The sequence below is a fragment of the Mya arenaria genome, chromosome 5 (genome assembly GCF_026914265.1).
Source record: "Mya arenaria isolate MELC-2E11 chromosome 5, ASM2691426v1".
Taxonomy (NCBI): Eukaryota; Metazoa; Mollusca; class Bivalvia; order Myida; family Myidae; genus Mya; species Mya arenaria.
In genome coordinates this window covers 21,599,409-21,627,241 of record NC_069126.1, presented here as the reverse complement: position 1 = coordinate 21,627,241, position 27,833 = coordinate 21,599,409, and the positions used below count along the sequence as shown (strand labels likewise).

At 36.5% G+C, this 27,833-nt stretch overlaps 1 protein-coding gene across 5 annotated transcripts; it reads left to right on the top strand.

The window, feature by feature from the left end:
• The first annotated feature begins 2,433 nt into the window (after nucleotides 1–2,433).
• LOC128235534 (uncharacterized) lies at nucleotides 2,434–27,822 on the top strand. 5 transcript variants are annotated; one of them, XM_052950344.1, is made up of 17 exons: nucleotides 2,447–2,501; nucleotides 6,729–6,823; nucleotides 8,072–8,346; nucleotides 8,941–9,174; nucleotides 10,201–10,404; nucleotides 10,754–11,227; nucleotides 12,326–12,403; nucleotides 12,612–12,678; nucleotides 15,169–15,207; nucleotides 17,517–17,607; nucleotides 17,823–17,930; nucleotides 18,181–18,286; nucleotides 18,644–18,714; nucleotides 21,577–21,731; nucleotides 22,978–23,096; nucleotides 24,900–25,596; nucleotides 25,902–27,822. In XM_052950344.1, the coding sequence occupies exons 3-17, from the start codon at nucleotides 8,157–8,159 to the stop codon at nucleotides 27,655–27,657; spliced, it is 4,389 nt and encodes a 1,462-aa protein (XP_052806304.1). In that variant the 5' UTR covers nucleotides 2,447–2,501; nucleotides 6,729–6,823; nucleotides 8,072–8,156; the 3' UTR covers nucleotides 27,658–27,822. The 5 variants fall into 5 exon arrangements, with proteins under 5 accessions (XP_052806305.1, XP_052806304.1, XP_052806308.1 ...); XM_052950345.1 differs by lacking the exon at nucleotides 6,729–6,823 and having other exon boundaries at nucleotides 2,434–2,501; XM_052950348.1 differs by lacking the exons at nucleotides 2,447–2,501; nucleotides 6,729–6,823 and adding an exon at nucleotides 6,832–6,843.
• The last annotated feature ends 11 nt before the right edge of the window (nucleotides 27,823–27,833 follow it).

The following is a 27,833-nucleotide window of genomic DNA, read 5'->3' as shown; positions in this document are numbered from 1 at the left end:
CAGTTGGTAGGTTTACCCGTAACAACTGTCCGTTGGTTGATTTGCTCTAAATAGCGGTCAGTTGGTTGGTTTGTTCGTTACAACGGTCAGTTGGTTGGTTTGCTCTAAACAACGGTCATTTGGTTGGTTTGATCTTAACAACGGTCACTTGGTTGGTTTGTTCGTAACAACGGTCAGTTGGTAGGTTTGCTCGTAACAGGGGTCAGTTGGTTGGTTGGCTCGTAACAACGGTCAGTTGGTTGGTTTGATCGTAACAAAGGTCAGTTGGTTGGTTTGTTCGTAACAATGACCAGTTGGTAGGTTTGCTCGTAACAACTGTCAGTTGGTTGGTTTGCTCTAAACAATGGACAGTTGGTTGGTTTGCTCTAAACAACGGTCAGTTGGTTGGTTTGTCGTAACAACGTTCAGTTGGTTGGTTGACTCGTGACAACGGTCAGTTGGTTGGTTGGCTCGTTACACGGTCAGTTGGTAGGTTTGCTCGTAACAACTGTCAGTTGGTTGGTTTGCTCTAATCAATGGTCAGTTGGTTGGTTTGCTCTAAACAACGGTCAGTTGGTTTGTTTGCTCTAAATAATGGTCAGTTGGTTGGTTTGTTTGTAACAACGGTCAGTTTGGTTGGTTTGCTCTAAACAACGGTAAGTTGGTTGTTTTGCTCTAAATAACAGTCAGTTGGTTGGTTTGCTCTCAATAACAGTCGGTTGCTTGATTTTCGCGTAATAACTGTCAGTGCATTGGTTTGCTCGTAACAACGGTCAGTTTGGTTTGTTGATTGTCTCGTAACAACGGTCAGTGTGTTGGTTTGTTCGTAACAACGGCAAATTTTTCGATTGGCTCGTAACGACGGTCGGTTGGTTGATTTGCTTGTAACAACGGTCAGTTGGTTGGTTTGCTCTAAATAACGGTCAGTTGGTTGGTTTGTTTGTAACAACGGTCAGCTGGTTGGTTTGCTCTAAACAACGGTCAGTTGGTTGGTTTGCTCTAAATAACAGTCGGTTTCTTGATTTTCTCGTAATAACAGTCAGTTGGTTGGTTTGATCGTAACAACGGTCAGTTTGTTGATTTTCTCTTAACAAAGGTCAGTGTTTTGGTTTGTTCGTAACAACGGCAAATTTGTCGATTGGCTCGTAACGACGGTCGGTTGGTTGATTTGTTCGTAACAACGGTCAGTTGGTTGGTTTGCTCGTAACAACGGTCAGTTGGTTGGTTTGCTCTAAACAACGGTCAGTTGGTTGGTTTGCTCGTACCAATTGTCAGTTGGTTGGTTTGCTCGTAACAACGGTCAGTTGGTTGGTTTGTTCGTAACGACGGTCAGTTGGTTGGTTTGTTCGTTACAACGGCCAGTTGCTCGATTTCAGCGCTCGTTACAACGGTCAGTTGGTTGGTTTGCTAGTTACAACGGTCAGTTGGTCGAATTGCTCGTTACAAGGCTCGGTCAGTTGATTTGCTTGCAACAACGGTCAGTTGGTTGATTTGTTCGAAACAACGCTGAGTGTTTGGTTTGCTCGAAAAAATGGTCAGTGATTGGTTTGTTCGAAACAGCATTCAGTAATTTATTTCCGTGATACTACGTTCAGTGTTTGGTACGCTCCAAACAATGGTCAGTGATTGGTTCGCTCGAAAAACAGGTCACTGTTTAATTAACACAATATTACAGCCTCTGTGTGCCGGTTGGCTGAAAAATGTCTTTCGGATTTGCCGGTTGGTTGCAAACAACGGGCAGTGCTTGTTGAACTCAAATTGGAGGTTAGTATTTGGATGGCTCAAAACAGTGGTCATGCAGTGTTTGTTTAGTTTGAAATTGCACGAACCAGTGTTTGGTTGGCTTTAAATAATGGCCAGTGATTCATGATTGGTCCGAAATATCAGTCAGAGTATGGTTTAATGTTGTTTTTTTCTAAAATGCACATAATATATATAAAATGTCTCTTAAAAAGACAGTTTTTGTATGTTTTGATGCAACTATAACATATTCCTACTCCCAGCTAGTATTGATGTTTAAGGCGGGAAGAAACATAAACCTTGGCGCGTAGTTATGTGATACAGTACATGTAATTGACTAGCATGTCCTTTAATTGTTTCAGTCAAAGTTTAAGTCGAAGTTACAACAATACTACATCCACAGGCCCAGCAGCACAAAATGTACAAAGACCCTGTGTGTGTTTTTAACTATTTCATGGTGTATAAAATGCCTTAAAGTTAGTATCATTTTTCTATTTTCTTGACTGTGCCGGTGTGGGTTCGCTCCCGACTACAACCAGCATTTTTAGATGAAGATGATGATGATGATGATGATGATGATGATGAATGATGATGATGATGATGATGATGAGTATTTGGTCACGTTGGCAGCGATGACATGTTGGACTTGACAACGATGTTGCGAGCCGTTAATTTTCGACGATAATGCTGTTTTCTTTCGTTAATAGGTTGAAATTTACGTACATGTACACAGCTATTATTTATCTGAAAAAAAACTCAGCTTGCATGCAATTCTTGTATCGGTAAGTCATGATTTCCTTTACTATCCAACAAAATTGTATAAGCAAAGTCACCAAGCAACCTTTCCTTAGCTCAATATACTCATTGTTCGAAATAAAAAAACTCAACTGGTCAGCAGTCTCATTCGACCATAACTTTTGGCATAAGGCATGACGCCTAAAGCGAGTGGCCATCTAGTCATTCTTAAATGCCGTCCAGGGTAATGGTTTAACCTAAACATCATTAAAATTGAACCCAGGACGGCATGTTAGAATGACTACTGACGAACAACTTAAAACTGCTGACCAGAAACAGAAGAAAAAAACCATTTAATTGTTCTTTTTTGTTTATTTTGAGTTTATGCACCAGTCAATTGCAACCACGCCCCTCCCAGGTCTGGGGATAAGCGGGGACTTTGACTTTCGGTCCAGCCAACCCAGGCTAAAATCTCCGCCCTGCGGAAATGAACAGATGGTAAAATCCCTGCCAAATGCCCCGCACCCCAGGGACCCTAGGTAAGGCACATTCCCCGCTATATTTAAAGCGAAGACAAAACCACTGCATTCACCCGGCACTGGCGGGCCACCTGTTAGGTAAAAACACGGCCCATTTCCCCTGCTATCCCCGGTATATCCCCGGACTAGTCTAAAATAATAGACGTGTTATACGGGATTCTTCCAATCCCTAACGTCTAAACGGGAATGTGCAAAAAACGGGGGTGTTATTTGAAAATATTGAAATTGTTTTTAGTGAAGTATTTTATGGTTAAAATTGATCATAAAGAGTTATATTCATATTTTACCATGTAAGTGAAATGTTATTTTGCACTAAACAAGCATTTAATGCATTAAAACAAGTTGTTTACCTTTCAAATAAAACAAAAGTTGACTGACACAGACAACAATTATGCGAAGGGGAACAACTCGATACAATATTAATAACTCGGCCTCCTCCGACAAAGCTTCGAGATAGACCTCGTTATATAATTGTAACAACTCGGCCATGGCCAAAATGTTCCGAGCGATTTAAAACTGTGCCCTGAAGCCTTGCAGGTGCCCTTCATGTATATATCGTTATGTTTTGACAGAATGAAATGAAGAAAAGCCGTCAAACTCATAATTATAAGTTGGATATTTACTTTTGGTGTAAGTAATATAAAATAACATGATCTGGTAATATTTCTTGTTTTCATGATATTTTATAGACGCTATTTGCTTCAACCCTGAATTCTTATCGGAACAACTACCCACTTTTGATACTAAACAATTTGTACGTGAAGGATTTGCCATATCAAAAATCTAAAAAAAATCCGTCAACGTACAATTATTTGGACTAATCCCCGGACCTGGGGGAGCTGTGGTTACAATTGACTGGTGCATTATCAATGTGTGCCCGCAACCATTGGCTGCATTATGGCTTGACCCCGCTGTAATGCCATTGCGACTAAAATTCTGTTTTCATACCATAAGTGACATGAGATAGAAGTGACAAGGATTCACAGTCAAATTCAGACATTGGAAGACTTGAAGAAACAATTGCAACAACCCTTAATCAGTGATAATGGTCATTAAAGAAGAATTCAGGTGTTTCCTAATTAAAGGCAATAATCCAGTTAAGTCCCTTTTCTCATAAGATTCTATTTAAATACCTATTTACAAAAATGTCCTCGTCCAATGATAAAATGGAATGAGGGGACATATTAAATTTAACCAATTAAAATTCTTTAAACAAAATTATGGAAAAGGCCCCCTGGCCAATTAATAACTTACTATATAATTATGCAAATACGACAAGAGAGTTAGACTTGTTAATTACTATAAAAACCTTGATGTCTAGGTGCCAAATGGCTTACTGCACCTTACAAAGAAATGTGCTAAAAATACTGAATAAACAATAAGCCAAAATCAAGATTAAACAATTTCGAAAAAAATCAATAGTCCAGATTCAATTCATAGTATCATCTGGCTTTCCACACTCTAAAAGAAACTAATTTCTTAATCAACACAAAAGAAATTAAAACTGCAATTCCAGAAATAAAGTCAAGATGTCTTTTGAAAAATAAAAACAGCAACAACTGACACAATAAAAAATAGCAATTTTAGAAAGTTGAAGAATTATGCATTAAAAATATTCACAAATATTTTTACCTCCAATTTGCCTTGCTACAGATAACTCAACCATTCCTTGACCTATGGTCATCAAATTTGCATGGAGGCTGCGCATGACCAGTAGATGACCCCTACTGATATTATGGGTCATTGGGTTAAAGGTCAAGGTCACAGTTACCTTAAATGCTAAAAAATTGTCCGAATGATAACTCAACAAAGCCTGTACCCATGGCCCTCAGACTTCACTTGGAGGTTGGGCATGACCAGTAAATGACCTCTATTGATTTTATGGGTCATCGGGTCAAAGGTCAAGGTCACAGTGACCTTAAATGGGAAATAGTTGTCCTAGTGATAACTCATCAATGCTTGCACCCATGGCCCTCAAACTTGACTTGCAGGTTGGGCCTGACCAACAGAAGAACCCTATTGATTTAAGGGGTTAAAGGTCAAGGACATAGTGACCTTGAAGGCAAAAAGCTACATGTAGTCCGTGTGACAACTCGACATTCCTGCACACATGGCCCTCAAACTTGACATTTTGGTTGGGGGTGACCAGTAGATGACCCCTATAGATCTTTAAAATTTGCGTCATATTTACTTTTTCCCTGCTGCTTAGAGGATACATGTACCTGTTTATCTGCAAATATCAGTCATCATCTGAACATGACTAAAAACTGTACCTACTATCCGCACACTTTGAATGGTTGTAATTTTAAGACTGCCTCAAAGGCATCCACTGTCAATAACAAATCAGCTGTCAGTTCAGTCCATGCATTTTTCATTAAATTGTCCAAATATCTCTAACAACATGGTGCTAAGGGGGGTGGGGACAGACTGTTTGACAGACATCCCTTGTTATTCTTTTGAATCGGCCAAATAATATATATCAATACAGACATGACTTTAGATTCATAAACAGACTTTATATGAACAATTAGATCAATCATTTAGTAGTTCATCATTATGTGTATTCAATTACCAGTAAAGGAAATAAATTATTGTTTGTAACCAAAGGCAGTATGGCAAGTAAACACGCAAGGTGCTAAGTGAAAATTGTGAAGTTTTTTTGGGGCTAAGTGTTACAATTCTGGAATTATTTCTCATTATTAATCTAAATGAACAAGATAAAAGTTGTAAAATTTATATGAGATTATGACGTGTGCTTAGATTTAAGTTTCAAACTCATCAATATACATATCATATCATCGTCAAATCGAATAAAAAAAATGAAATGATCTTATTGCTTACTTACTGACTTTTCTGGAAACAACTTGTAAAACTCTCCAATTTTTTTGGTTTTGGGTTGTGACTCTACATTGTGTCATAAAACACATTGAACAATGCATTGAGCAATGTTTGTACTGGAGAAAATTGTTACGAATAAAATTATTTTGGGGACTAGCATCCTCAAGTTTTACATATATTTATATTACTTTTGTCTTTTGGCTGTTATTGAAGCAGACTGGCATACATTTGGTTGACTGCCAGTTGGAAGCTGAAAGGATTGACCCAATCACTTTAACAGCAACATTGGCACATTTATATGCATTACTTACTCCATAACATCACCATATACTGTACAAAGGTAATGCTATAGGTGTTGCTAACAGCTATAACTGTTACTGCACATATTATATTGCATAAAATACTGGAATACAATGGTTACAATTTATATACCTTCAACATGGTTCCAGGAAGATCTTAACCACACTTTGCAAATTAGATAATGGCATGTTATCAAATTTGTATCAGGAGTATGAATCATTCAATATTTTTTATTTTTTTGATAAAATATAACCCATTGATTTAATGGCCAAAAGTATTATTTAACTATGAATTGACAAACTCCTGAGAAACTTTGCATGTTGAGAATACAGCGATTCCTAGATTAAAACCAGTGGTCCAAATTAACACAAGCCCACAAGCCCTGCAATGGTAGAAAGCTTTTTGGGCTTGCTCAAAATCTGGGTGTTATACAGCATGGCTTGTTCAAAAATGTAATGCCAAGCAGTAGTATATGAATTCAAGCCTGTTTATCAAAAATACTAATTTTGATCTGGAAAACTTGTCTGAGTAGTGCTTCAAAAAAATAAATGAAAATATTTGACAGCATCAACATAGAATTCATGACTTCATTCCTAGGTTATAGCCAGTACGAACCATCGGTGAAGCTCCCAGTGGGGATCAAACAGTGGGACCCCCTGATCCAGAGTCTAATATGCTGACCACAAATCAGTGTGGGTAGAGAGGTCTAGTGGTAAAGGTGTTCACCTTTCACTCGAGAGGTTAAGGGCTCAATCCCCATGAGGAATACCTTCTCAAGTACTCTGTGAAGACACCAGTCCTGGTTTCTACCCAGGAAACTGACTCGAGGGTGATTGTTTAAGCTGTAACAGCTATAACCACCAATCCATTGTAACTGTGGATGTCACAACTAAGTAAATGACAAACTGAATCATAAATTTGAAATACAGTCGAAACTCGTTGGCTCGATATCTCATGGCTCGATATCCTCGTTGGCTCGAACCAAATTAAAAGGACCGATTTTTATTTACTCTTTGTTCATATAAATTTCGATCGGATGGCTCGATATCTTGAGGGTCGATATTTCTCCACGCTCGAAGTCGTTTTTGTGGTCCCAAGCAAGAATTTCACACTTTGATTTGGTTGCTTGGGTCGATGTCATTTTCGCGGGTTCAGTTAAGAATCTCACGCCTTGATTTGTTTGATTGGCTTCATTTAGCACAATGCGCTAATCGATTAAAATTGCTTGACTGATATTATAATTATTATCGAATTTAAATGGTTTAACAGTTTGAATAAACATGCCATCACTTTAAGTTATGTCTCTAATTGTTATCCATCCCTAAATTACTATGCATTTTGATATAACTTTTAAGCTATGTTTGTGTTACCCACTGTTTACAATTGCTTGTTTTCGCATAAATGTATTTTTATTATAAGTAAAAAATAAAATGATATTTTCTAATAATCGAATAAGTCATATTACGAAATTTAGGGTGCGTAACTATGCCCAATAAATACTCTTCCTTCTCTTGCGGAGATAGCGTAGCCAATAACAAACGAAGTAAATAAGACTTTATGTAACAAATGAAAAAATAACATTCTGTAAGCAATCTCGCTTGGCTCGATATTCTCGAGGCTCGAAGTACTTTGGCCGGTCCCTAGAATATCGAGCCATCGAGTTTCGACTGTAGTTTTGTTTTAGGGCTATTACTAATTCATAAAACTAGGTCTGGTTGAAACTGGTTTGCTCATATATGTTTTTATTTTTTATTTATACTTTTGTATTTACATTATTTTTATTTTATTTTAAGGTTGATCATTGCTTGTTGTGATGAACTGTATACTGAGTGATGAAAGTAGATAAGCAGTTAACTTTTCTGAATATAAATCATTAACATGATCATAACATGTACATGTACACTCAAAATTGATGTGAAAATGTGACCTTATCTTCACAGTAAAACAGCTTTGAAAATGGCCCTACCAAGAATCGCAGTGAGTTCAACCAGGTGGAAGTAGAGAGCAGCCGTGACACGCATCCTGATGTCACATACAAGCAGTTGGAAGCCGTTGCCGGCGGGCAAAATCAAATGGGGGGATATGCAATGGCATAAGGATGTCGTGGGAACTCGACAGAAATCAACATGTGAACAATGTGGAAAATCCTTCAAATCGCTTGAGGATCTCGCCATTCACCAGTCAATAGAGAAAGGACATTTAAATTCCAGTAATTGTAAGAGAATTCTCAATTATGTTTGATATTTTTGTATTATATAGTAAATGGTGGAAAAATATCATTATATATCATATTTAAAAATAGAAACTTTTGATGTCATACATGAATCATAGCATTGTAAAGGGTAGTTGCTATAAATAACCGAATTAGTAATTATGCTATAAATAGAATATATCACATTTGTGGTCATTTAATAAGAAATTTATTAAAAAAATTATTTACTTAAAAAGATTAACACTTGCCTGCCAAGCTTTGTTTTGGTTTTATTTTAGAAAACTAGTTTATTTATTAGCAAAATAGTCTTCAATTTTGAAATTAAGATAGCTTTGTTTTCAACGTTTATCAGCAATTACATTCAAAATGCATAATTTAGTTCAATAAGGCTAATCATTGACATTCAAAATGCATAATTTAGTTCAAAAAGGCTAATCATTGACTAAAAATAGCAAGCTACATTAAATAACTGTGACAGAAACACACTGTCTAACATGTAATAGACTAAACATAGTCATAGTTAGTACATGTACATAGCATTCTGTGCACATGACTTGAACCATTTTATGTACACAATTACATGTATGCACCTTTCAGTGAAAAAACCCACATCAGTGGAAGTGAAGGCAGCAAAGAAAAGCTGCATCCAGCTGTCCTGGAGCGTCTCGGCCCTTGAAGAGAAGCATGTCAGTAAATACCATATCCAGTCTCGCTCATCTCAACGTAGCAATGGGGTGTGGTCAAATCTCGGCATGGTCCACCCACAAATGGCCACATTCCACATCAACACGGCTCTGCTTGCAGCCATGTGTAATCCTACTACTCAAATAGGTAAATAATGAAATAATAATAAGTACTTGCCTTTGTATTTGCTCATTGTTTGAAAAAGGGGGTAGGGTGAATTGCATCGCTTGAGAGAAAAATTGAGTTTAAACTTCATACAATAAACATACATATGATTTTAGCTCATCTTATTTTTCAATTTTTTTTTTCAAGGTATTGCCTTGTTGTCATCGGCAACTTTTACCTTGTCCATCACAGAAACTTTGTATCTGCCTTGCCTGTGACAATACAAACATGTTCAGCAAGACCAATTACTCTGGTTTTAATAATCAAGTTATGCCCTTTATCCTACTGGAAAACAGCAACAAGTGCTCAAATTACCTCCACCATTCATCTTTAACCTTAAGAAAAAGTTACATCTGCGTGTGGTGCTCCTGTGATTTTCTGGTCTGTTTAGTTGTGGTACTAGCAAGGTTTCGTTTTAGTTGTATACAGGGATGTGATTTGTCCGGGGATTCGCGGAAATCCGCGGATCTAATTGCCCTAGAGACCCCCCCCCCCCCCCCAAAAAAAAAAAAAAAAAAAAATTGTTTTTTTTTTTTTTTTTTCCTGAATTCCTGAATTATTTGGTTGCTTTTAGTTGTTTAAGTTAATATTCAAGTTTGCTTCTAATTTAAAGTCAGGAGAGCCCTCAAAAGAGCTTGTAAAAGCCATTTTTTTCTTCTACAGCAGTGCGCTTTTGACCCCAAGAGCGCCCCATAAACCCAAGGCCGAAAATGTTTCAGCCCCCCAGCTGCCAGGTCAATCACATCCCTGTGTATGAGACTAGAATTTATTAAGTATTCAAGTAATTATGAAAGAGGTTTATTACTTTGTTTTGAAGTACTTTGTTACTGTAATTTATGCATAAAATTCCACTCGTGAAGTTACAAGTTTCAGAGTTATCACCCCTTTTATTAGGTCTTTAGCTTTGAAGTTTTGTAGTATACTTATACAAAGTACTGTGTTTATAATGCATGTCTTAGCAAATTAAAATTGTTCTTACACACAGAATTACTTTGCTTTTGTTTCCAGGAATTGTAGCTGTAAATGAGAAACAGCAGTATGGAATTCGTTATGTTATCCAGTTTCAAAGAACAGAACTTAAAATCAAGAAAAGAAGAATAAATGTTTATGAGTATAAACTTGAAGGGATGCCCTGGAAGAAACTAGACTGGGATACTGACAATGACCAAAGTATAGAATTAGCCAAATACTTGTTCACCAAGCCTCACACAGGTAAATAGAGGTTTTCTGTTGCTCTAGCTCGTAGCTAGGGATCATGTTATATGCATTGTTTGCACCATAGCCATCACAGTCATTTACAGTGTATTACTTTAGTTTCTGCTGTCTTACTTTTTTTCAGCAAGTCTTAATTAATTTTTATACAATTATTATTGGTGTAAAATTATATTAAATTTAAGGTATTATAATTATTATTTGGGTATTTTTGTCACTTGTAAAGCGGTATAACAGTTTTTTTAATCGTAAATAACAAAAAGACAATGACTAGATACTTGACAATTGCTGTTTGAGTAACATTCTCTTTTGAATGTGGGCTATATACATGTATTATGCTCTTTTTAAGATGATATTGGTACCCCGCAAAATTTGACGGCTTATATGAATGTTAAGCATAACATTGTCGTTAGCTGGTTTCCGCCTCTTGAAAAGAAAAATGAGAAAACCAGGCAGTTGTCCACTGAGGAGAGTTCTTTCACAGGATATTCGGTTTACTATTCAAAAGTGGATAGCAACGTATGGTCTTGGATAAAGAGTTTGGGCAAGGATGCAAGATGCACTGTCATTTCACACAACAAGATTCCGCGGCCATCTGAATACCTCGTAGGCCTCACTGCAAACATAGGTTTACACATGGGACCCATGGTTGTTATGTGCTTCCATAACTGGCAACCTGGTGTGCTGGTATTCCAAAACAAGTGTTGCAAAATCTGCCAAAAGTCGACCAGAGGTAAAATGACGATATCGAGAAATGATGGTAGAATGATGGTTAGCGAGGAGGATAAAGTCACCAAAGGAAATGTCAAGTTTAAACAATTAGGTAGGTTGGAAACTTGTCGAAAATTAAAGTTTGACAGAAACAAATGGATGGATAGATATATGTGTACGGTATTTGATATAATTTTTATGTTTATTATCGTTTCAATGAAACATGATATTATATGAAAGTTTCTTTACTAACCATGTGTGAATTGCTGAATTTGTTGGATACAGGTAACAACAAAATGAAATGATACATAATGGTACTTTTAACCATACGATACCATAAGAGATCATGTCAAAATTTGTGCGACAATTTATTCAAATTAAGTTGTTTTATATCATAAATGGTAGGTCCCATGTTTCATGGTGGTCCTATGTTTAATGATGGCTGCCATGTTTAATGGTGGCTGCCACGTTTAATGGTGGATGCCATGTTTATGGGGGGCTGCTATGATTAATGATGGCTGCCATGTTTAATGGGGGGGCTGCTATGATTAGTGATGGCTGCCATGTTTAATGGGGGGCTGCTATGATTAATGATGGCTGCCATGGTTAATGGGGGGCTGCTATGATTAATGATGGCTGCCATGTTTAATGGGGGGCTGCCATGTTTAATGGTGGCTGCCATGTTTAATGATGGCTGCCATGTTTAATGGGGGGCTGCCATGTTTAATGGTGGATCCCATGTTAAATGGTGGATCCCATGTCTTAAAGTATGCCATGTTCAATGATGGCTGCCATGTTCAATGATGGCTGCCATGTTTAATGGTGGCTGCCATGTGTAATTGTGGCTTCCATTTTTTCTTTACAGAAACAATATACTAAATTTTAAGCTTTTTTATGGTCAAGTTTCAAGTGTTGTTTTTTTTATTTCACCTGTCTATTTTTAGGAAATATCAGTAAATTTTTGTTTTTTATTATCAATGAATACTCATTGGTACTAAATAAAAAGATTCTTGGTACAAGGGACTAATTTCCAACTGTAATTAAAGGTTGTATTCATCATAAAATTCACACGGTCCATAAGATTATCATATTCAAATCCCCCCCCCACACACACTCTGCATCAGTTGCCTGAGACCATGTTCATCAAAATAATTTTTATATCAAATTTAATAATTCAGTAATGTTTTACGTTTAGCTAAATATCTTTCAGATAGAAAAGATGTTTTCCTTTCTGCAAACCATTTCTACCAGTCCTATGAAGAGCTTGCAAAAGGAGATACCTTTAGTGGTGAGAATTGAGCAATTTGGAAAATATGTCATCTTGAAATTAAATTGAATTTAAAAATCTCCAACAAAAGTCTACCAGAAATCATATTGAATCTTGAAAATAAAAATGAATTTACAAAATGTCTCTAAAAATTATTCATTATTTGCTATCAGTAAAAATACGGAAGCTACTTCTTCAAACATAAAAATTGTTTTATTGAACTTTTCAGATGGAAAAGCATTACACATGTATGTCTTCCTCAGTGTTGCATTATGGGACAACCTTCAGAATGCATTGTAAGTGGTGTTTTCATTTTCATCTTTAAGTTTATCTAAATATAGATTTGTGTTTGTTGACAAGAAGTTATCCAGTTAAAGGTAAATATGATAATTGCAAGTAGATATACATGAATTGACAATTCAGTATGGTATTTATAAGTGTGCCTAGGGTATCGGCTATTTCCTCTCTCTTGGGTAGATATTATTATCCCCCCTCGATGGAAGGTTTCTGGAGAGGGATTGTGTGTTGGCATTTTCAGCCATTTTGTCTGTCACCCCATTTCTTGGTGGGGTTGGTCAGATAATGTTTAAACTTGGTCAGAATGTTCCTCTTGATGAAATTTCGACTGCTTGTTAGAGTGGGTAAAAAACAAGGTCACTGGGTCAAATCTTAGAAAAGTGGAACACACTAGAGACATTATATTGGTCCAATATTCATGAAATTTAATGAGAATGTTTCCTTTGATGAACTATTGGACAAATTTTAAATGGGTCATTTGAGATAAAATAAAAAAAAGGTCACAAGGTCAAATCATCGATTGTTTTGTCTGTAACCATATTGGAACCATACCTTGGTAGGCATTGGTCAGATTATGTTAAAACTTGCAAACAAACATGAATTTATCACAGTTATTAAAGAGGATTTATGTCACTCTATCTGTAGAACAACATTGATCCAGATTATTTGGAACATAGCTTCAACATAGGACCTCAAAATAGTACATAATGGAAATAAATAGACGTTTTTTTCGACATGCGTGTGTCCTGATATTGAAATATATTGTCAGTAACATCTTTTAACCCTTAAGCCGCTATATATATGATATACCCCCGGTACTGATAATCTGTCTCTGCTGGATTAATTGAGCTAAAACAATAGCTGGATACCCTAGTTACAAGAATGTGTGTAAATCCTTTATTATATGTGATAGACACATAAAAGTTATATGCAAATACATCCTCAATGTTTGAACTTTTCAATGATATTTCTCATTTGGCGACTTGATAAAAATTTGCACCTATACAGGTAAGATTATTGTAATCAAGGTAAGTAAATAAAAACAAATACACTATTCACATTTATTTTTCACCAAAATGGTTAAAAATACAGTAAATAAACAATGTATAACAGTACAGAACAACATTTTGGTAAAAATTCATTACTTACTGTATGAAATTACAGGTAAACTAATTACAGGTGAGCTTAGAAATCTTGCCGAAATTTCAGGCATAACAAAAATCACTGCATTCAGTTTTTTAGGAATTCTAATAGATTCAAATGCTCTTTTACAAGTATAAAACAAACTAATTACATAAATAAATAAATATTTACATAAATAAATAAATAATGTAAACAATGATACACAAATGGCATATTATACCTTCAAAATTTTCAATATATACAAAAACAGTTATACACAGTTCTCCTGTTCAGATTTCCATTCACAGTCACACCTTGTACACATCTTTTTTCATTTGTTATTGACAAAGTCACTGAATCAGAACATTCTTATAGTCCTGAACTGAATGATACACTTGAAAGCATCTTGGATGGCACAATGCCACTTTACAGTCTGGGCACCAGAAAGATGTCTGTTGCCGCTTGAAACCAACCCTGTTCTCTACCTTGACATTACAAGCCACACAGTCTCTGAGGGGCCTGGCTCTCTTTGTCCCAGCTTTAACAGGGATGAAGTCAGAGAAGTGTCTTCCAGTCAATCGTGAAGGCTTCTCACCAAGGACAGGACGCCCGCGTCTGACCGATTGTCCTCTGGGACCACCGCCTTCTTCAATCAAGGATTCGAGGACTGACTGGCGGAAGCTCTCATGGTCCTTCTTTGGCTGGTTTGTGGTAAACTTCTCATACAGCCTGTATGAATTCACCAAACAAATGTTCATGATATGAAAAAAGAGTTTGCGCCACCACTTCTTTGTTTTGCGGGCAATGGAGTTGTACTGGTTGTACTGGTCCAGCAAATCTACCCCACCCATGTACTTGCAGTACTCAACAATACATGTAGGCTTCTTCACATGCTCACGAGTCCCATACTTGGTCTTCCACAACACACTCATTTGTGGGGGATGAATGTTTGTCAGCATAGTGACATCTCGCTTCTCGTGGAATCTCAATGCTGTAGTGGCCCCATTCTTGCGGTAGACGCACTCATACTCGGCAAGCTTACGCTTTTGTTGGACAGCTTTCGGTACACCGCGTCTGTTTGCCCGTAATGTTCCACAAGAGTAGGTGCCATGTGCCTCAAGTTCATCAAACAGTTCTGGAGATGTGTAGAAATTATCCATATACACATGATGGCCATGACCTAAAGTTCCACACCTAGCCATCAGACCAAGCACATATTGGGAAGAGTCTAATATGGGACGTATAAATTAGGTATAGATTATTATAGCTTATGCTCAGACTTTCTGATTCAGGCCTGCTGGTTTATCACAAAATGATAATACTTCATCCTTATATCCTGATCATTTTGTTAAATGTAAATGTTTCAGGGATGACCAGGGCAGACCAATTCATCGTGTGTTTGTAAGGTATGTATTTTGCATGTGTGATGTAAGGTATGTATTTCGCATGTGTGTGTGTAAGGTCTGTATTGTGTTTGTTTGTTTGTTTGTTTGTTTGTTTGTTTGTTTGTTTGTTTGTTTGTTTGTTTGTTTGTTTGTTTGTAAGTTATGTATTGAATGTGTGTGTAAGGTATGTTTTGCATGTGAATGTGTGTGTGTAAGGTGTGTATTGTGTGTATTTTTAAGGTATGTATTGAATGTGTGTGTGTGTTAGGTGTGTGTTGCATATGTTTGTAAGGTATGTATTGCATGCTTGTGTGTAAGGTGTGTATTGTGCTTGTTTGTAAGGTATGTATTGCATGCATGTTTGTAAGGTGATTATTACATGTGTGTGTAAGGAATGTATTGTGTTTGTTTGTAAGGCCTGTATTGAGGGTTTTTGTTAAGTATATAATGCGATACTGTGAAATCATTTATATTCGTTGGCATAAATTTTGTGGTTTGCTGATAAATTACAATTTCGTGGGTACTTGAATTCATGGTTTTTCATTTTGGAAAAAAAATCGAAACTGCGATTGTTCTAGATCGTCTGCATTATCGCCACACGCTGGCCCATGATTTCGGTCTTCTACGTCACTCGGTTTTTGACACTCGCAAAAGTTGTACAACATGCCAATTAATCAGTGCATAATTATACCCATGTCAATTATCTATTTAATTGGAAATTAAGGTCATAAAAGAAGATTTACTCTGATCATAAATACAGATTTGAGAAGCCATTGAATACCAATTAAGAATTTTGCAAACTGTGAAAACACAAAGAAGGTCCGTATATTTCAGTGAACAATTCCTTATATTGCAAATTCAATGACTTGAATATCATCTCATTTCAGTATTTATTCACACGTTTTTGTTTTAAGTATATTGAATGCGTTGTTTTGTACATTGTCACGTTGGGTGCTCAGTAACCTCCAATGGAATCGATTCATTATTTTATTAAAGAAAAAAATCGAGAACCGACACACATTACTCACATCCTGTTAACTGGAGATTTTCATGAACAGCACATGTTTAGGCACATGCTTCAGTCATTTGGTTAAAAAAAACCATTAAAATGATTTGGTTTATTATTTGTTAAAGGCTGATATAAAACATTAACAAAACAATGATAGTAAGATATACAGTGGGACGGATATTTACGCTGTATATTGCGGCCTCTGTAACAAATAAACTAGCATATGTATATAACATGGCAATTGAAAAAGTGAATTAAGGGTTTTTATTTTGTGGGATCTTGAATTTGTAGATCACCCAACCCACGAAAACCACGAACATTAATGCCCCATGAACATTAATGATTTCACAGTAGCTTGTAAGGCAAGTATTGTTTGTATTCAGGTTCCAAACGAATGGTAAAATTGATATTCAAATATTTGGTTATCCTTCAGAATGAATATTCAATTACTAAAATGAATCATTTGGAAGTTATATTAAACTATAACTATTTGATTTAGTAATAGCCGGGACGTTTTGACCCTTCATTAACAATTTGAAATTAGGTCGGTGAAGATTGTAAATTTCCCATTTAATAAAGTTGGGTTGTTTTGTTGGCTTCTTATTGACAGAAAACACTTTGGTGTGACAGCCGATGCTGTAATCATTTAAGTTAAAATAATTGGAACCTGAATAGCCAGGTATTGTGGTGTGCAAGCTTATTGCCCAGCTATTGTTAAATTACAAGGACTGTTGATAGTACCTGAAGATATGTCCCTAATTGACATATGACGCATGTATAGCATATTGTCATCATATTCACACCTTTAGCAGTAGGGGCCAATCATTGTTAAAACAAGACATATAAAATTCATATAAAAACATATTATATTTGAATACTGATTTTTACATTCGATTACTAAACATTCAATTGAATATTCGTTTGCATCCCAAGTATAAGCATGCATCCTGTCTAAACTATATGCAGTCTGAAGGCATGTTTATACACTAACTTGGAAATATGGTAAAGGAAAGCATCCTTTAATAATATCCTTTTATGTTTAAAAACATGTCAACATTGGAACAAAAGTTGTCAACTTTCAAATATTTATTTCATTGTTATGTGATTCAAACATACCCAGAAACTTAGTTTATCTGTTAAAGTTATCTGTTAAGATGACACTTCTATCAGGCAAAAGGTTTTTTAGGAATTTTCAAGAGGCCAAGTAACACCAGTTTTATATGAATATAAAAAAAGAAACAGTCCAGAATGGGGCTTGTATTTTTGTTATGCGAGACAGCAATCAATTTGATATTTGATTGACTTTCTGTATCTGCACTAGGGCTTCTCGATGTGGACAAAGCAAAGATAAGGTTGAAGATGAACTCCCAGAGTGCATTATATGGGTCAACGGCAAACCAATTAAAGTTCAGGTAGGCAACTGTCTTACAGGGAAGACTTAGCAGTAATAACAGTAGAGTTTCTTACTGTTTTAATTCTTGAAACATGCCACTGTTGTCATCTATTAATTCCAACATCTCACACTTGGTAACTTTGTCAAATAAAGTTGATGAAACTTAATAAAACATAGCATGTTGGAAATGTTTAACGTAAAACATCTCCTAACCAGTCTTTTTCAATATTCCAGGTGCACAATGGAGCCTCAACCTGTAAAGATTTGCGTGTTGATATCACAGGAAAATTGCACCTGCATCTAAACACTGTTCTTTTGGAGATAAAGCCAGGCTGCATGCAGGTGAGGTCAATGTTTGGTCAAGTAACTGTAAAGATTTCAGATCATTATACATATTAATGCATTCTGTACGATGTTTTCATTATTTGTCAATGATATCTCTTTGTTCTTTGTACACAAAATCAGCAGGATTGTACCCACCCACAGCAGTCGGAATCATTCTTAACCAACTTAGTTCTTTTTACACAATGACAAACATAGAAAAATCTTTAAAACAACGTTAATACCATTGGAAATTCCATTCGCTTTTCAGAGGTACACAGTGTGTGTAGATATTGCCCGCAAGCTGGGAATCAAGGCAACTGTCCGCCATCTCTTGAAAGAGAAGGTTATACCACAGTCAATAACAAAAGGGCTCAGTAAGTGATATGCCCCAATCTAGTTGTGTTTTCCCGTCACCTGCATATCAACTCAGACATTTAGAGATTATGTTTTCTCATATTTGTTCAAACATTTCTTTGTCTATTGTATCACCTACATGTAATTGATGTATACCATGTTAACATGATGTTGAAGACTGGTTATTTCCTGGTTAGAAACCAGTACTGGTTTCTGTTTTGAGGGCTCAAGAGAATGGTCCCCACCACTACCCCTGTGTTGGCTCAAACCCAAGACCTCTTGGATGAGAGATGGACACATTAACCACTTTCAACCTCAGACCTTTAATTGAACAAAATACCTCCATGTAGATTCAGTTGATACACTTTTTTTTTCAGTCAAAAACTTGCTGACAGAAGACAGAGCTGGTATTAAGTATTGCAGCTATAAAGTGAAGCTCACTTGCCCAGTAAGTATAACTGTAGAAGGTCAAGGTGAGCTGTTGTGATCGCCAAGTGTCCAGCGTAGTCGTCCGTCTTGACGTTAGCAATTTGACTGTTAACACTCTAGAGCACACTATTTGGGCACAATCTTAATGAAACTTGGTCAGAATGTTACCCTCAATAAAATCTTGGACGAGTTCGCTATTGGGTCTTCTGGGTTTAAAAACTAGGTCACCAAGTCCAATTAAAGGAAAAGTTTGTTAACACTATAGAGGTCACATTTATTACTGTATCTTCAGGAAACTGGGTCAGAATGTTAATATAAATAATCTCTAGGCCAAGTTTTAATCTGGGTCATGTGTGGTCAAAAACTCGGCCATAAGGTCAAATCATAGGAAAAGCTTGTTAGCACTTTAGAGGTCACATTTATGACTGTATGTTCATGAAACTTAGTCAGAATGTTTATATTGATTAGCTCAAGGCCTAGTTCGAATCTAGGTCATGTGCGGTCAAAAACTAGGTCACCAGGTCAAGTAATGTTTACACTCTAGAGGCCACATTTAGGACCATATGTTCATGGAACTTGATCAGAATTTTATTATTGATGATCTTTAGGTAGAGTTTGAAACTGGGTAATCAGAGGTAAAAAACCAGGCCAATAGGTTAAATTATAGAAAAACTTTTTAAACACTGTAGAGGTTGCATTCTCTCTTTAATCACGATGAAACTATGTCAGAATGTTTGTGTTTATGAAGTCTATGTCAAGTTTGAAACTGTGTAACCTGAGTTCAAAAACTAGGTCACGGAGTCAAATCATAGAAAACATTGTTAAAACACTGTTGAGGCCATATTTTCTACTTTATCTTTACGAAACCTGGTCAGAATGTACTTATTATAGCAAGGTAATTGAATTGGATCAGTTGAGCGATACAGGGCCTTCAGGGCCCTCTTGTTTCAGTGAAATATGAGTTTCATCATGGTCAGTGAACTAACAGCAGTGAAATGTCACTGAAAACTAATAAGTGGAAATATCAGCTTCAAAAACTACTTTAAAATGAAATGTAATTACTTCCCTTTCATAAAAGCTGAGTGCTTTTCTTACAGCTAAATATATAAGAATAAATAAAAATGATTCTGTATGTTTAAGTGAAATATTTATTGGATCAAAAATAACTTACCATTTACTGATATTACGGAAATAGTTTTCTCCCACCTCAGATAAGTAGATCTAATAATTTGTCCATGCTAGAATTTGCCCAAGTGCGAAGAAAAAAGGCTCATATGAAACTCCTTTTTTTATGCTCACCACATTGTAATTACCTACCTTATTGAAGACTGTCGTCTGTAGCATCATAGAAACTTGTAGCATCATAGAAACTTGTCTTGTGGCAATATTTAAAACGCCAATTAACAAAATGCACATAAATGTTGGTCGGTCAGTACATCGGTAGACTAAAGCTTGACCGAGTGATAACTCAAATATCCCTGGACCTATTGTCGTCAAACTTGACAAGTAGGTTAAGCCTGACCAGGAGTTGACCCCTATTGATTTTGGGGGTCATTGGGCCAAAGGTCAAGGACACAGTGACCTTTAATGGTAAATTAATTTTAAAGCTTGTCTGAGTGATAACTGAAAAATGCCTAGACCTTTGTCATCAAACTTGACATGGAGACTGGGCCTGACCAATAGACGACCCCTATTGTTATAAGGGGTCATTGTGTCAAAGGTCAAGGTCACATTGACCTTTAATGATAAAAGGTTGTCCAAGTGATAACTCCAAAATGCCTGCACCCATGGCCCTCAATCTAGACTTGGCGGTTGGGCCTGACCAGTAGATGACCCATAATGATTTTGGGGGTCATCGGGCCAAAGGTCACAGTGACAATGAAGGCAAACTGAACAATTCCTAGACCTATGGTCATCAAACTTGACATGAAGGTTGGGCCTGACCTTTAGATGATCGCCAAAGGTCAAGGTCACAGTGACCTTTCTTTAATGAGAAAACTTTAACAAAGCTTCTCCCAGTGACATCTCAATAATGCCTGGACCTATGATCATCAAATTTGAGATGGAGGCTTGGCCTGACCAAAAGATGACCCCTTTAGAATTTAGGGGTCACTAGGTCGAAGGTCACAGTGACCCTGAATGATAAAATGTTGTCCAAGTGATAACTCCACAATGCCTGCACTCATGGCCCTCAATCTTGACTTGGAGGTTGGGCTTGACCAGTAGATGACCCCAATGGGGTCATATAACCAAAGGTCCAGGTCAGAGAGCCCTTGAATTTGTTCAAGGGGGGGGGGATAATGTTTGTCAAACATATCTTGTTATTTCTTGATTCAAATGTCACCATAAAACAGTTTTCATGCACCTTTTAAGAAATAATACTTCACTCTCTGTAGAACTATTTAAGACTGATTTGACTATCAACATAATCTGAATTACTGCCACATATCCATGACAATCACGAATGATCGCATATCCATACCAAATTATTTTCACTAAGCACAAAAGAGATCCAGCAAAAAATACATTTTTACTTAATTTTCTTAAACTGAGGTGGGAGAAAAAGCATCAACCATAGCTGCTTGTGTAAGATAGGTTCATCCCGACCCTCGTGCAGGGTATTTTGCGCTAAACCTCATTCGGCAAAAAATCTCATGCTGTGTTCTGGTGTGACTATTCATGCTGACCCTCTTATCTCATGCTGTCTCTGTCTCTGCTCTGTAACAATAAATAAATAAAGTAGAAATAAATACATACTTATGAAGCAAATCTTTCTACACTGTCCAGAGTATTCTTGAATAATGCATTCAATAAAGAAATAGACAACTGTTGACTTTAGTCTGTGATGGTTTAAATAAATTAAATTGCAAATCTCTTGCAGATCAGTCAGCGTCGCCTGGAGGCTCCTTGCAAAGGAGACCGATGTAGACATCTTCAATGTATGGAGGTTGGCACCCTGATCCAGCTGAATGAAACCAAGAAAGAAAGACTCTGTCTGCTCTGTAAAGAACCCTACACCAGCCTGTGCATTGATGGGTAGGTTAGGGTGGTTCACATTCTACTGCCTTGCTTGGTTGTATTGTCATCATTAAATGGTTTAAAGCCTAGTAATACAGTCAGTTGGGTCCTTTTGTGGGAATTTTAAAGTAATTTAGACCTAGATTTTGATTACATGAAACATGGAAGGTTGTTAGCTCAAAGGGCAAGGTCACTCTTAAAACATAAACTCAAAGGTCAAGGTCATGCAATAATGTTCATTGTGAACTAGCATATTATATTGAAACATCACCTAGCATTTGCATGTAAGTGTTCAAAGTAGAGAAATTTCTTGCTACAGTCATAAAGGTAAGTTTCTTGGATGACCAAGTCTGAGTTGGTATACTACTCGTGATATTTTTGGTATACTGTACTGCTCGTGAGCACTTACATTTTTTCAGCAAGCCTTCTATATGAAATCCTGAGTAAAGGAAACCGAAGGCATTTAACCTTGATGCAAGGTGTTTAGGCTTTGAAGTTCATTTGAGCACAATGTGCTCAGCGTGAGCTATTTTGATGGTATGATTGTCTCTCATCATAGGTCCGTCCGTTGTCAACACATGTCTTCAAACAACTTCTCCTAAACCACTGGAACAATTTCAACCAAACAGGAATGTTCCTTGGGTGGTCCTTTTTCCAGATTTAAAACAAAATTGGTTCTCTGAAGAAAAAAACTTCTGCTGGCCTCATTTCCAAATCATTTCACTATTTTAATTCATAAAAATCATGGCAGCCAGAGGGACATTCTTTTCACTGTATAAATTTATCGAAAACTTTTCTCAGAATCAGCTGGCCTAATTTAAAAATGAATTTTACATAAATGTTCCTTAGGTGACCATCTTCAAATTCCTCCACCTCATATTTATTCGAATAAAAAAAGTCTACCAGGGGTAGGGCTAGTTAGTACTGTTTCTGTTTGTCTATAAGGAAAATTTGAAAATCTCTTTAGGAACCATTGGCCCAAGTTCTTATTTTTCATGTTTAATACTCTCCTTTAAAAACAGGAAAAAATATAGTTTCACCTGGGGAATACGGGTGGGCAGGTGTTTTGGCAGACATCGTCCATTACATTGCCTGATAAATAACATCAGAACTCTATGTTCATTCAGATTTATAAGCTATATAGGGCCATTTTAGCCCACTTGTTTCTAATTTCGAACACTTTTTCTTTCTTTTTTTAAATACAAGTGACAATAATAGGTTGACATGAATCGGAAACCTTTAATTGAAAGTCAACATTTTCCAGGTTATTTCTAGAGATACTACGGACAGTTCCAAGTTCAGTGACAGAGATTGAGTTTAATCCAGAGGGGGAGTGGAAGCCAGTCACTAACACAGCAGAGAGTGGACCCTCTGTCAGCATTGGTATGGAACTCTCAGCAATGATAAGCCAGAAATGTGGTCTATTTAAGAACCTGAGAGAGGATGATAATGAAAACCTTCAAAAATGGCACATAAAACTCAGAATGTATGACATATCACAAATGTTTTTTTAACCAGGTTTTCACATAGTGAAACCTGGTTATTAGAATGACGAACGTCGTTGTTCGGGCGGGTGGCCGGGCGGCGTCAAACTCACCTATGAAACTGAATAACTTTAGTAAGGGTTGACATATCTTGACCAAACTTGGTCTTTAGAAAGAGTTTATGGGTACCTTTCAGGGGATTGTGTTTGGGGTCCCTAGGGTCAAGGTCAAGGTCACTACTACTAAAAATAGAAAAACGGTTGTAACTGAATAACTTTAGTTAGGTATGACATATCTTGACTATACTTGGTCTATTGGAAGAGTTTATGAATACCTTTCATGGGATTGCGTTTGGGGTGCCTAGGGTCAAGGTCACTATTACTAAAAATAGAAAAACGGTTGTAACTGAATAACTTTAGTTAGGTATGACATATCTTGACTATACTTGGTCTATAGGAAGAGTTTATGAATACCTTTCATGGGATTGCATTTGGGGTGCCTAGGGTCAAGGTCACTATTACTAAAAGTAGAAAAACGGTTGAAACTGAATAACTTTAGTTAAGGTTGACATATCTTGACTTAACTTGGTCTATAGGAAGAGTTTATGGATACCTTTAATGGGATTGTGTTTGGGGTCCCTAGGGTCAAGGTCACTGTAACTAAAAATAGAAAAACGGTTGAAACTGAATAACTTTAGTTAGGGTTGACATATGTTGACAAAACTTGGTCTATAGGTAGAGTTTATGGATACCTTTCTTGGGCTGCATATTGGGTCCCTAGGGTCAAGGTCACTATTACTCAAAATAGAAAAACAGATGAAACTGAATATTTTTAGTTAGGGTTGACATATCTTGAACAAACTTGGTCTATAGAAAGAGTTTATAGATACTTTCATGGGATTGCGTTTGGGGTCCCTAGGGTCAAGGTCAAGATCACTGTTACTAAAAATAGAGAAAAAAAAAATGAAACTGAATAACATTAGTCAGGGTCCACATATCTTGACCAAACCAGGTACAAAGGAAGAGTTTATGGATACCTTTCATGGGATTGCGTTTGGGGTCCCTAGATTCAAGGTCAAGGTCACTGTACTAAAAATAGAAAAATGGTTGAAACTGAATAACTTGTTAGGGTTGACATATCCTGACCCAACTTGGTATGAAGGAAGAGTTTATGGATACCTTTCAATCGATTGCATTTGGGGTCCCTAGGGTGAAGGTCACTGTTACTAAAAATAGGAAAACAGACACAGGCTGAAGTTCTTCTGTCAATCATTAAAAACCTGCTTTCGTCATGTTGTATTTTCATGTGAAGAATGGTAGACACATTAAGATAACTTTGTCATTGTCAGATCAATAACTTTTAGAGACTCATTGTAGAGTCTTCTGACTTGGTATATATGTTGGTCATAAACAAGTGATTTTTTGGTTAGTGTGTCAAATATCAAGGTCATGGTCAATTTTACAAGAACAATTATTGCTGTTGCAAGGCAATACATCTGGTTTGCAGAATACTATTAAAAATTATAAAATGGTCAATCTTCTTCAATGATATAGTGATTTCAGCTGTGCTTTGGTCTGTGTACAGGTTTAATGATGACTGTCATTATGGCCCGTGAATTAAATGTATCATAAATTGAGTGTGCACTGTTTGTACTAGATACAAAATATTACATTATAAACAATGGTCATTTCTGCTTTTTAAGATGATGATGCTGGGAAGCTGACAGAAGACAAACAAGGTGAAAAGGTCAATGGGGATGAATGCATTCAGAATGAATATGAGTATGAGAGTGGAGTCAACAGTGGCTGGTTTTTCTCTCAGTATGGTTTGGAGATGGATGACGATGACATTGAATTGATTAACATTAATGCTGGAAACACTACAAGTGAGATGGAAGCAATTGAGAGAAATAGAGTCGTTCTAATGGATGAAACAAATGGAATGGTGTGTGAAAATTCCCAACCGACATCATTAATTGAACCCAATGTCTTGGACAATTCAGATTGTGTGCTGAAAGATATCAACTCAGTTCAAAGTAATTCACATGGACAAGGAAAACATCATACACTCAATAGATCACATACTGAGAGAAACTCTCAGAACATATTTTCCTCACAGATTATGATCGAAGATCAGAATACCGGAAGGAGCGTTAATCTCCATGAAATGGTCCCTCTTGACTCAAACAAGATAACAGAAGAATGTAGCAACATTAATGACCCAAGGAATCAAGATGTCATGAACATGGGATCCAATTTACATCGGGTGTCATCATTCTCAAATAAACTCAGCATAGAAGGACCTGTTGCTATGGATACCAGTAGAGATGGTATTGATGTCGAACGGGAATCACCCTGCGGTGTTGTTATGGGCCTTTGTGATAAACTGCTCAGTAAAAGGTAATGCTTTATACTGAATGCACTGCATTTAGTTTAAATTTATAATAATTTGGGTTACTAATATTGTTTTTTGCTGTCATAATGTAAGGATCATATGATATTACAGATATGTCATGAGGGGTTTATTTCATAATTTGTTATTAAAATTCAAGGGATAGCATCTGGATGTCATAAGAGTTGGCATTTTCTTCTGAAACAAATACTCATCTTCAGTAATTACATTATATCATTTAAAGTAAGTACCAGCTTTGATTGGTTTTGTATGATATACTATTAAATACTCTTTATTTATTTTTTTCCTACAGCTCTCAGCATGAAGGTCATTCCGAGAAGGGAGGTTCTCAGACAATAGGTTCAGCTAAGAACAAAACACCAAAAACTGTTGGCCGAGGCCTATATCAAGTCACATTGAATCCTGCTACATTTAACATTGACCATTCATTTACCTGCTCTGAATGTGAGTTTGTGTATAGTAGTTCTCAAATGTTCGAAGGTGCCAATAAGAAGATGTGTCTAGAGTGTGCCCTAGAGCAAAATGTCATCAGCAAAAATCTGTATACAGTGTTAAGTACTGGGCACTTGCAACCAAGAAATTTTCAATTCAGAATCAATTATGATCTGTTTAAGTGTACAGAATGCAAGCATAATTATGGAATGACAAAGCTGTACCGAGTGAAAGGATCTGAATTTTGCTGCATAAATTGTGCCTTAGAATTGAATCACATTAGTCATGAAACTTGGCACAAGCTCTCAAATAAGAAATCCACTAGCTTTGTGAACGGCATAAGATATCAGGACAAAGAAATCACTGATAAATCTCAAGCTAACTTGAACGCATCGATTCCAAAAAAAGATGAAGTGATAGACATCATATTTGCTGAAGACAAAAAGCCCCCTATTCTTGAAAATAATGGGTTGACGAAGAAATGTTACATTCCAATGTGTCAAGTAAATTGGCTATGTCCTGATTGTAATAAAGGTGGAATTACAATGAGTGAAAACCTGAGGTGGAGGAAGAAAGCATGTACAGATTACCTGAAACAGAAAACTAAAAAATGGAGAAGAAGGGCTGAGAAGATGTATTGGAGTCCTCAGAAAGCCAATGTAGGTAACCATGGTGATGGCTGTGGTTCTGGTTCCACAGTATATCAGCAAATTGCGCAATCAAGTAAACCGTTTCAAGATAGCATTTCAAATGTTTGTTTTAAGTGTCATTCAACGCAAGGTGGAATAAAAAATGCAGTGTGGTACCAAATCAAATTTGAGGTGTTCTGCCCAGCGTGCTTTCAAAAACAGTTTGTGGAAATAAGGTCGGCTAAAGCAAATGGTCCAATTGATAATGAAAATGAGCATGAGGATTTAGAAATAGAGGGTCAATGTAGGGTTTTAAGGAGTCATCAGAATAACAGACAACATGGCAATACCACAGATACCAATGAAGACAACCTGGCAAATGTACCAAATGAAAGGCAAAGTATTGCACAAGGGCATTGCCTAAGTGAAGTAAGAAGAGCCTCTGTTTTTGATTCCTGTTCTGCTACACTGGAACAGTACACAGATATGACAAGTGACATAACTGGACTTGATCTGAACTCGGACAACTCCAGTAACATAGAGGAATGTCAAGTTATAAAATCTGAAAAAAATCTTGATTCAATGGAACTTTTTAAAGGTGATAACATGAGTTCTAATCATTATAATTTTGAAGCAAATGAAGTAACGGTACTTTATCAAAGCAATGGTGCTACTGTTGAATGCATTGTTCAGGAACAAGGGGCAGAACTAGTTTTGGAAAATAATTTCAAAGAAAAAAAGGTTATAGAAATCGATGATGATGATGAGGAAGATGATTTTGATTTCTTTAAGCACTGGGGCTCTGTTGATTTAGGTAAATCAAAAAATGAGAAAACAAACTTTCGGGCCAATCAAAGAAATAGAAAAGAAAACATGGAAGGTGAAAGTAAAAGATACGTTACTAGAGCTAGAAAGGAAACCTCTCCATTGCTGGAACAAAGGAATCATCGAATTAAAAAGATGGATCCTTTTGAATTTGATGATTAAATGAAGATTTATATGTGTAGCATAGATGTGATTATTGAAAATGTGTATGTTGTTAAGTATCACTTAAATTAAGTGCTTTATCATATATCGGGTATGTTATGTTGGGCATTTGTTAGTTATACGGGTAATAAAATACATGAAAACCCTTATTGTTGATTAATATCATATGTAAATAT

What these genes read in the sequence shown, in the direction of transcription:
- LOC128235534 (XM_052950345.1), top strand. Translation starts at nt 8,157, where the DNA reads ATGTCACATACAAGCAGTTGGAAGCCGTTGCCGGCGGGCAAAATCAAA. An exon ending in ATTCATCGTGTGTTTGTAAG is followed by an intron (nt 15,208 to 17,516) that starts GTATGTATTTTG and finishes TATCTGCACTAG; the next exon opens with GGCTTCTCGATGTGGACAAA. An exon ending in AAGTGAAGCTCACTTGCCCA is followed by an intron (nt 18,715 to 21,576) that starts GTAAGTATAACT and finishes AATCTCTTGCAG; the next exon opens with ATCAGTCAGCGTCGCCTGGA.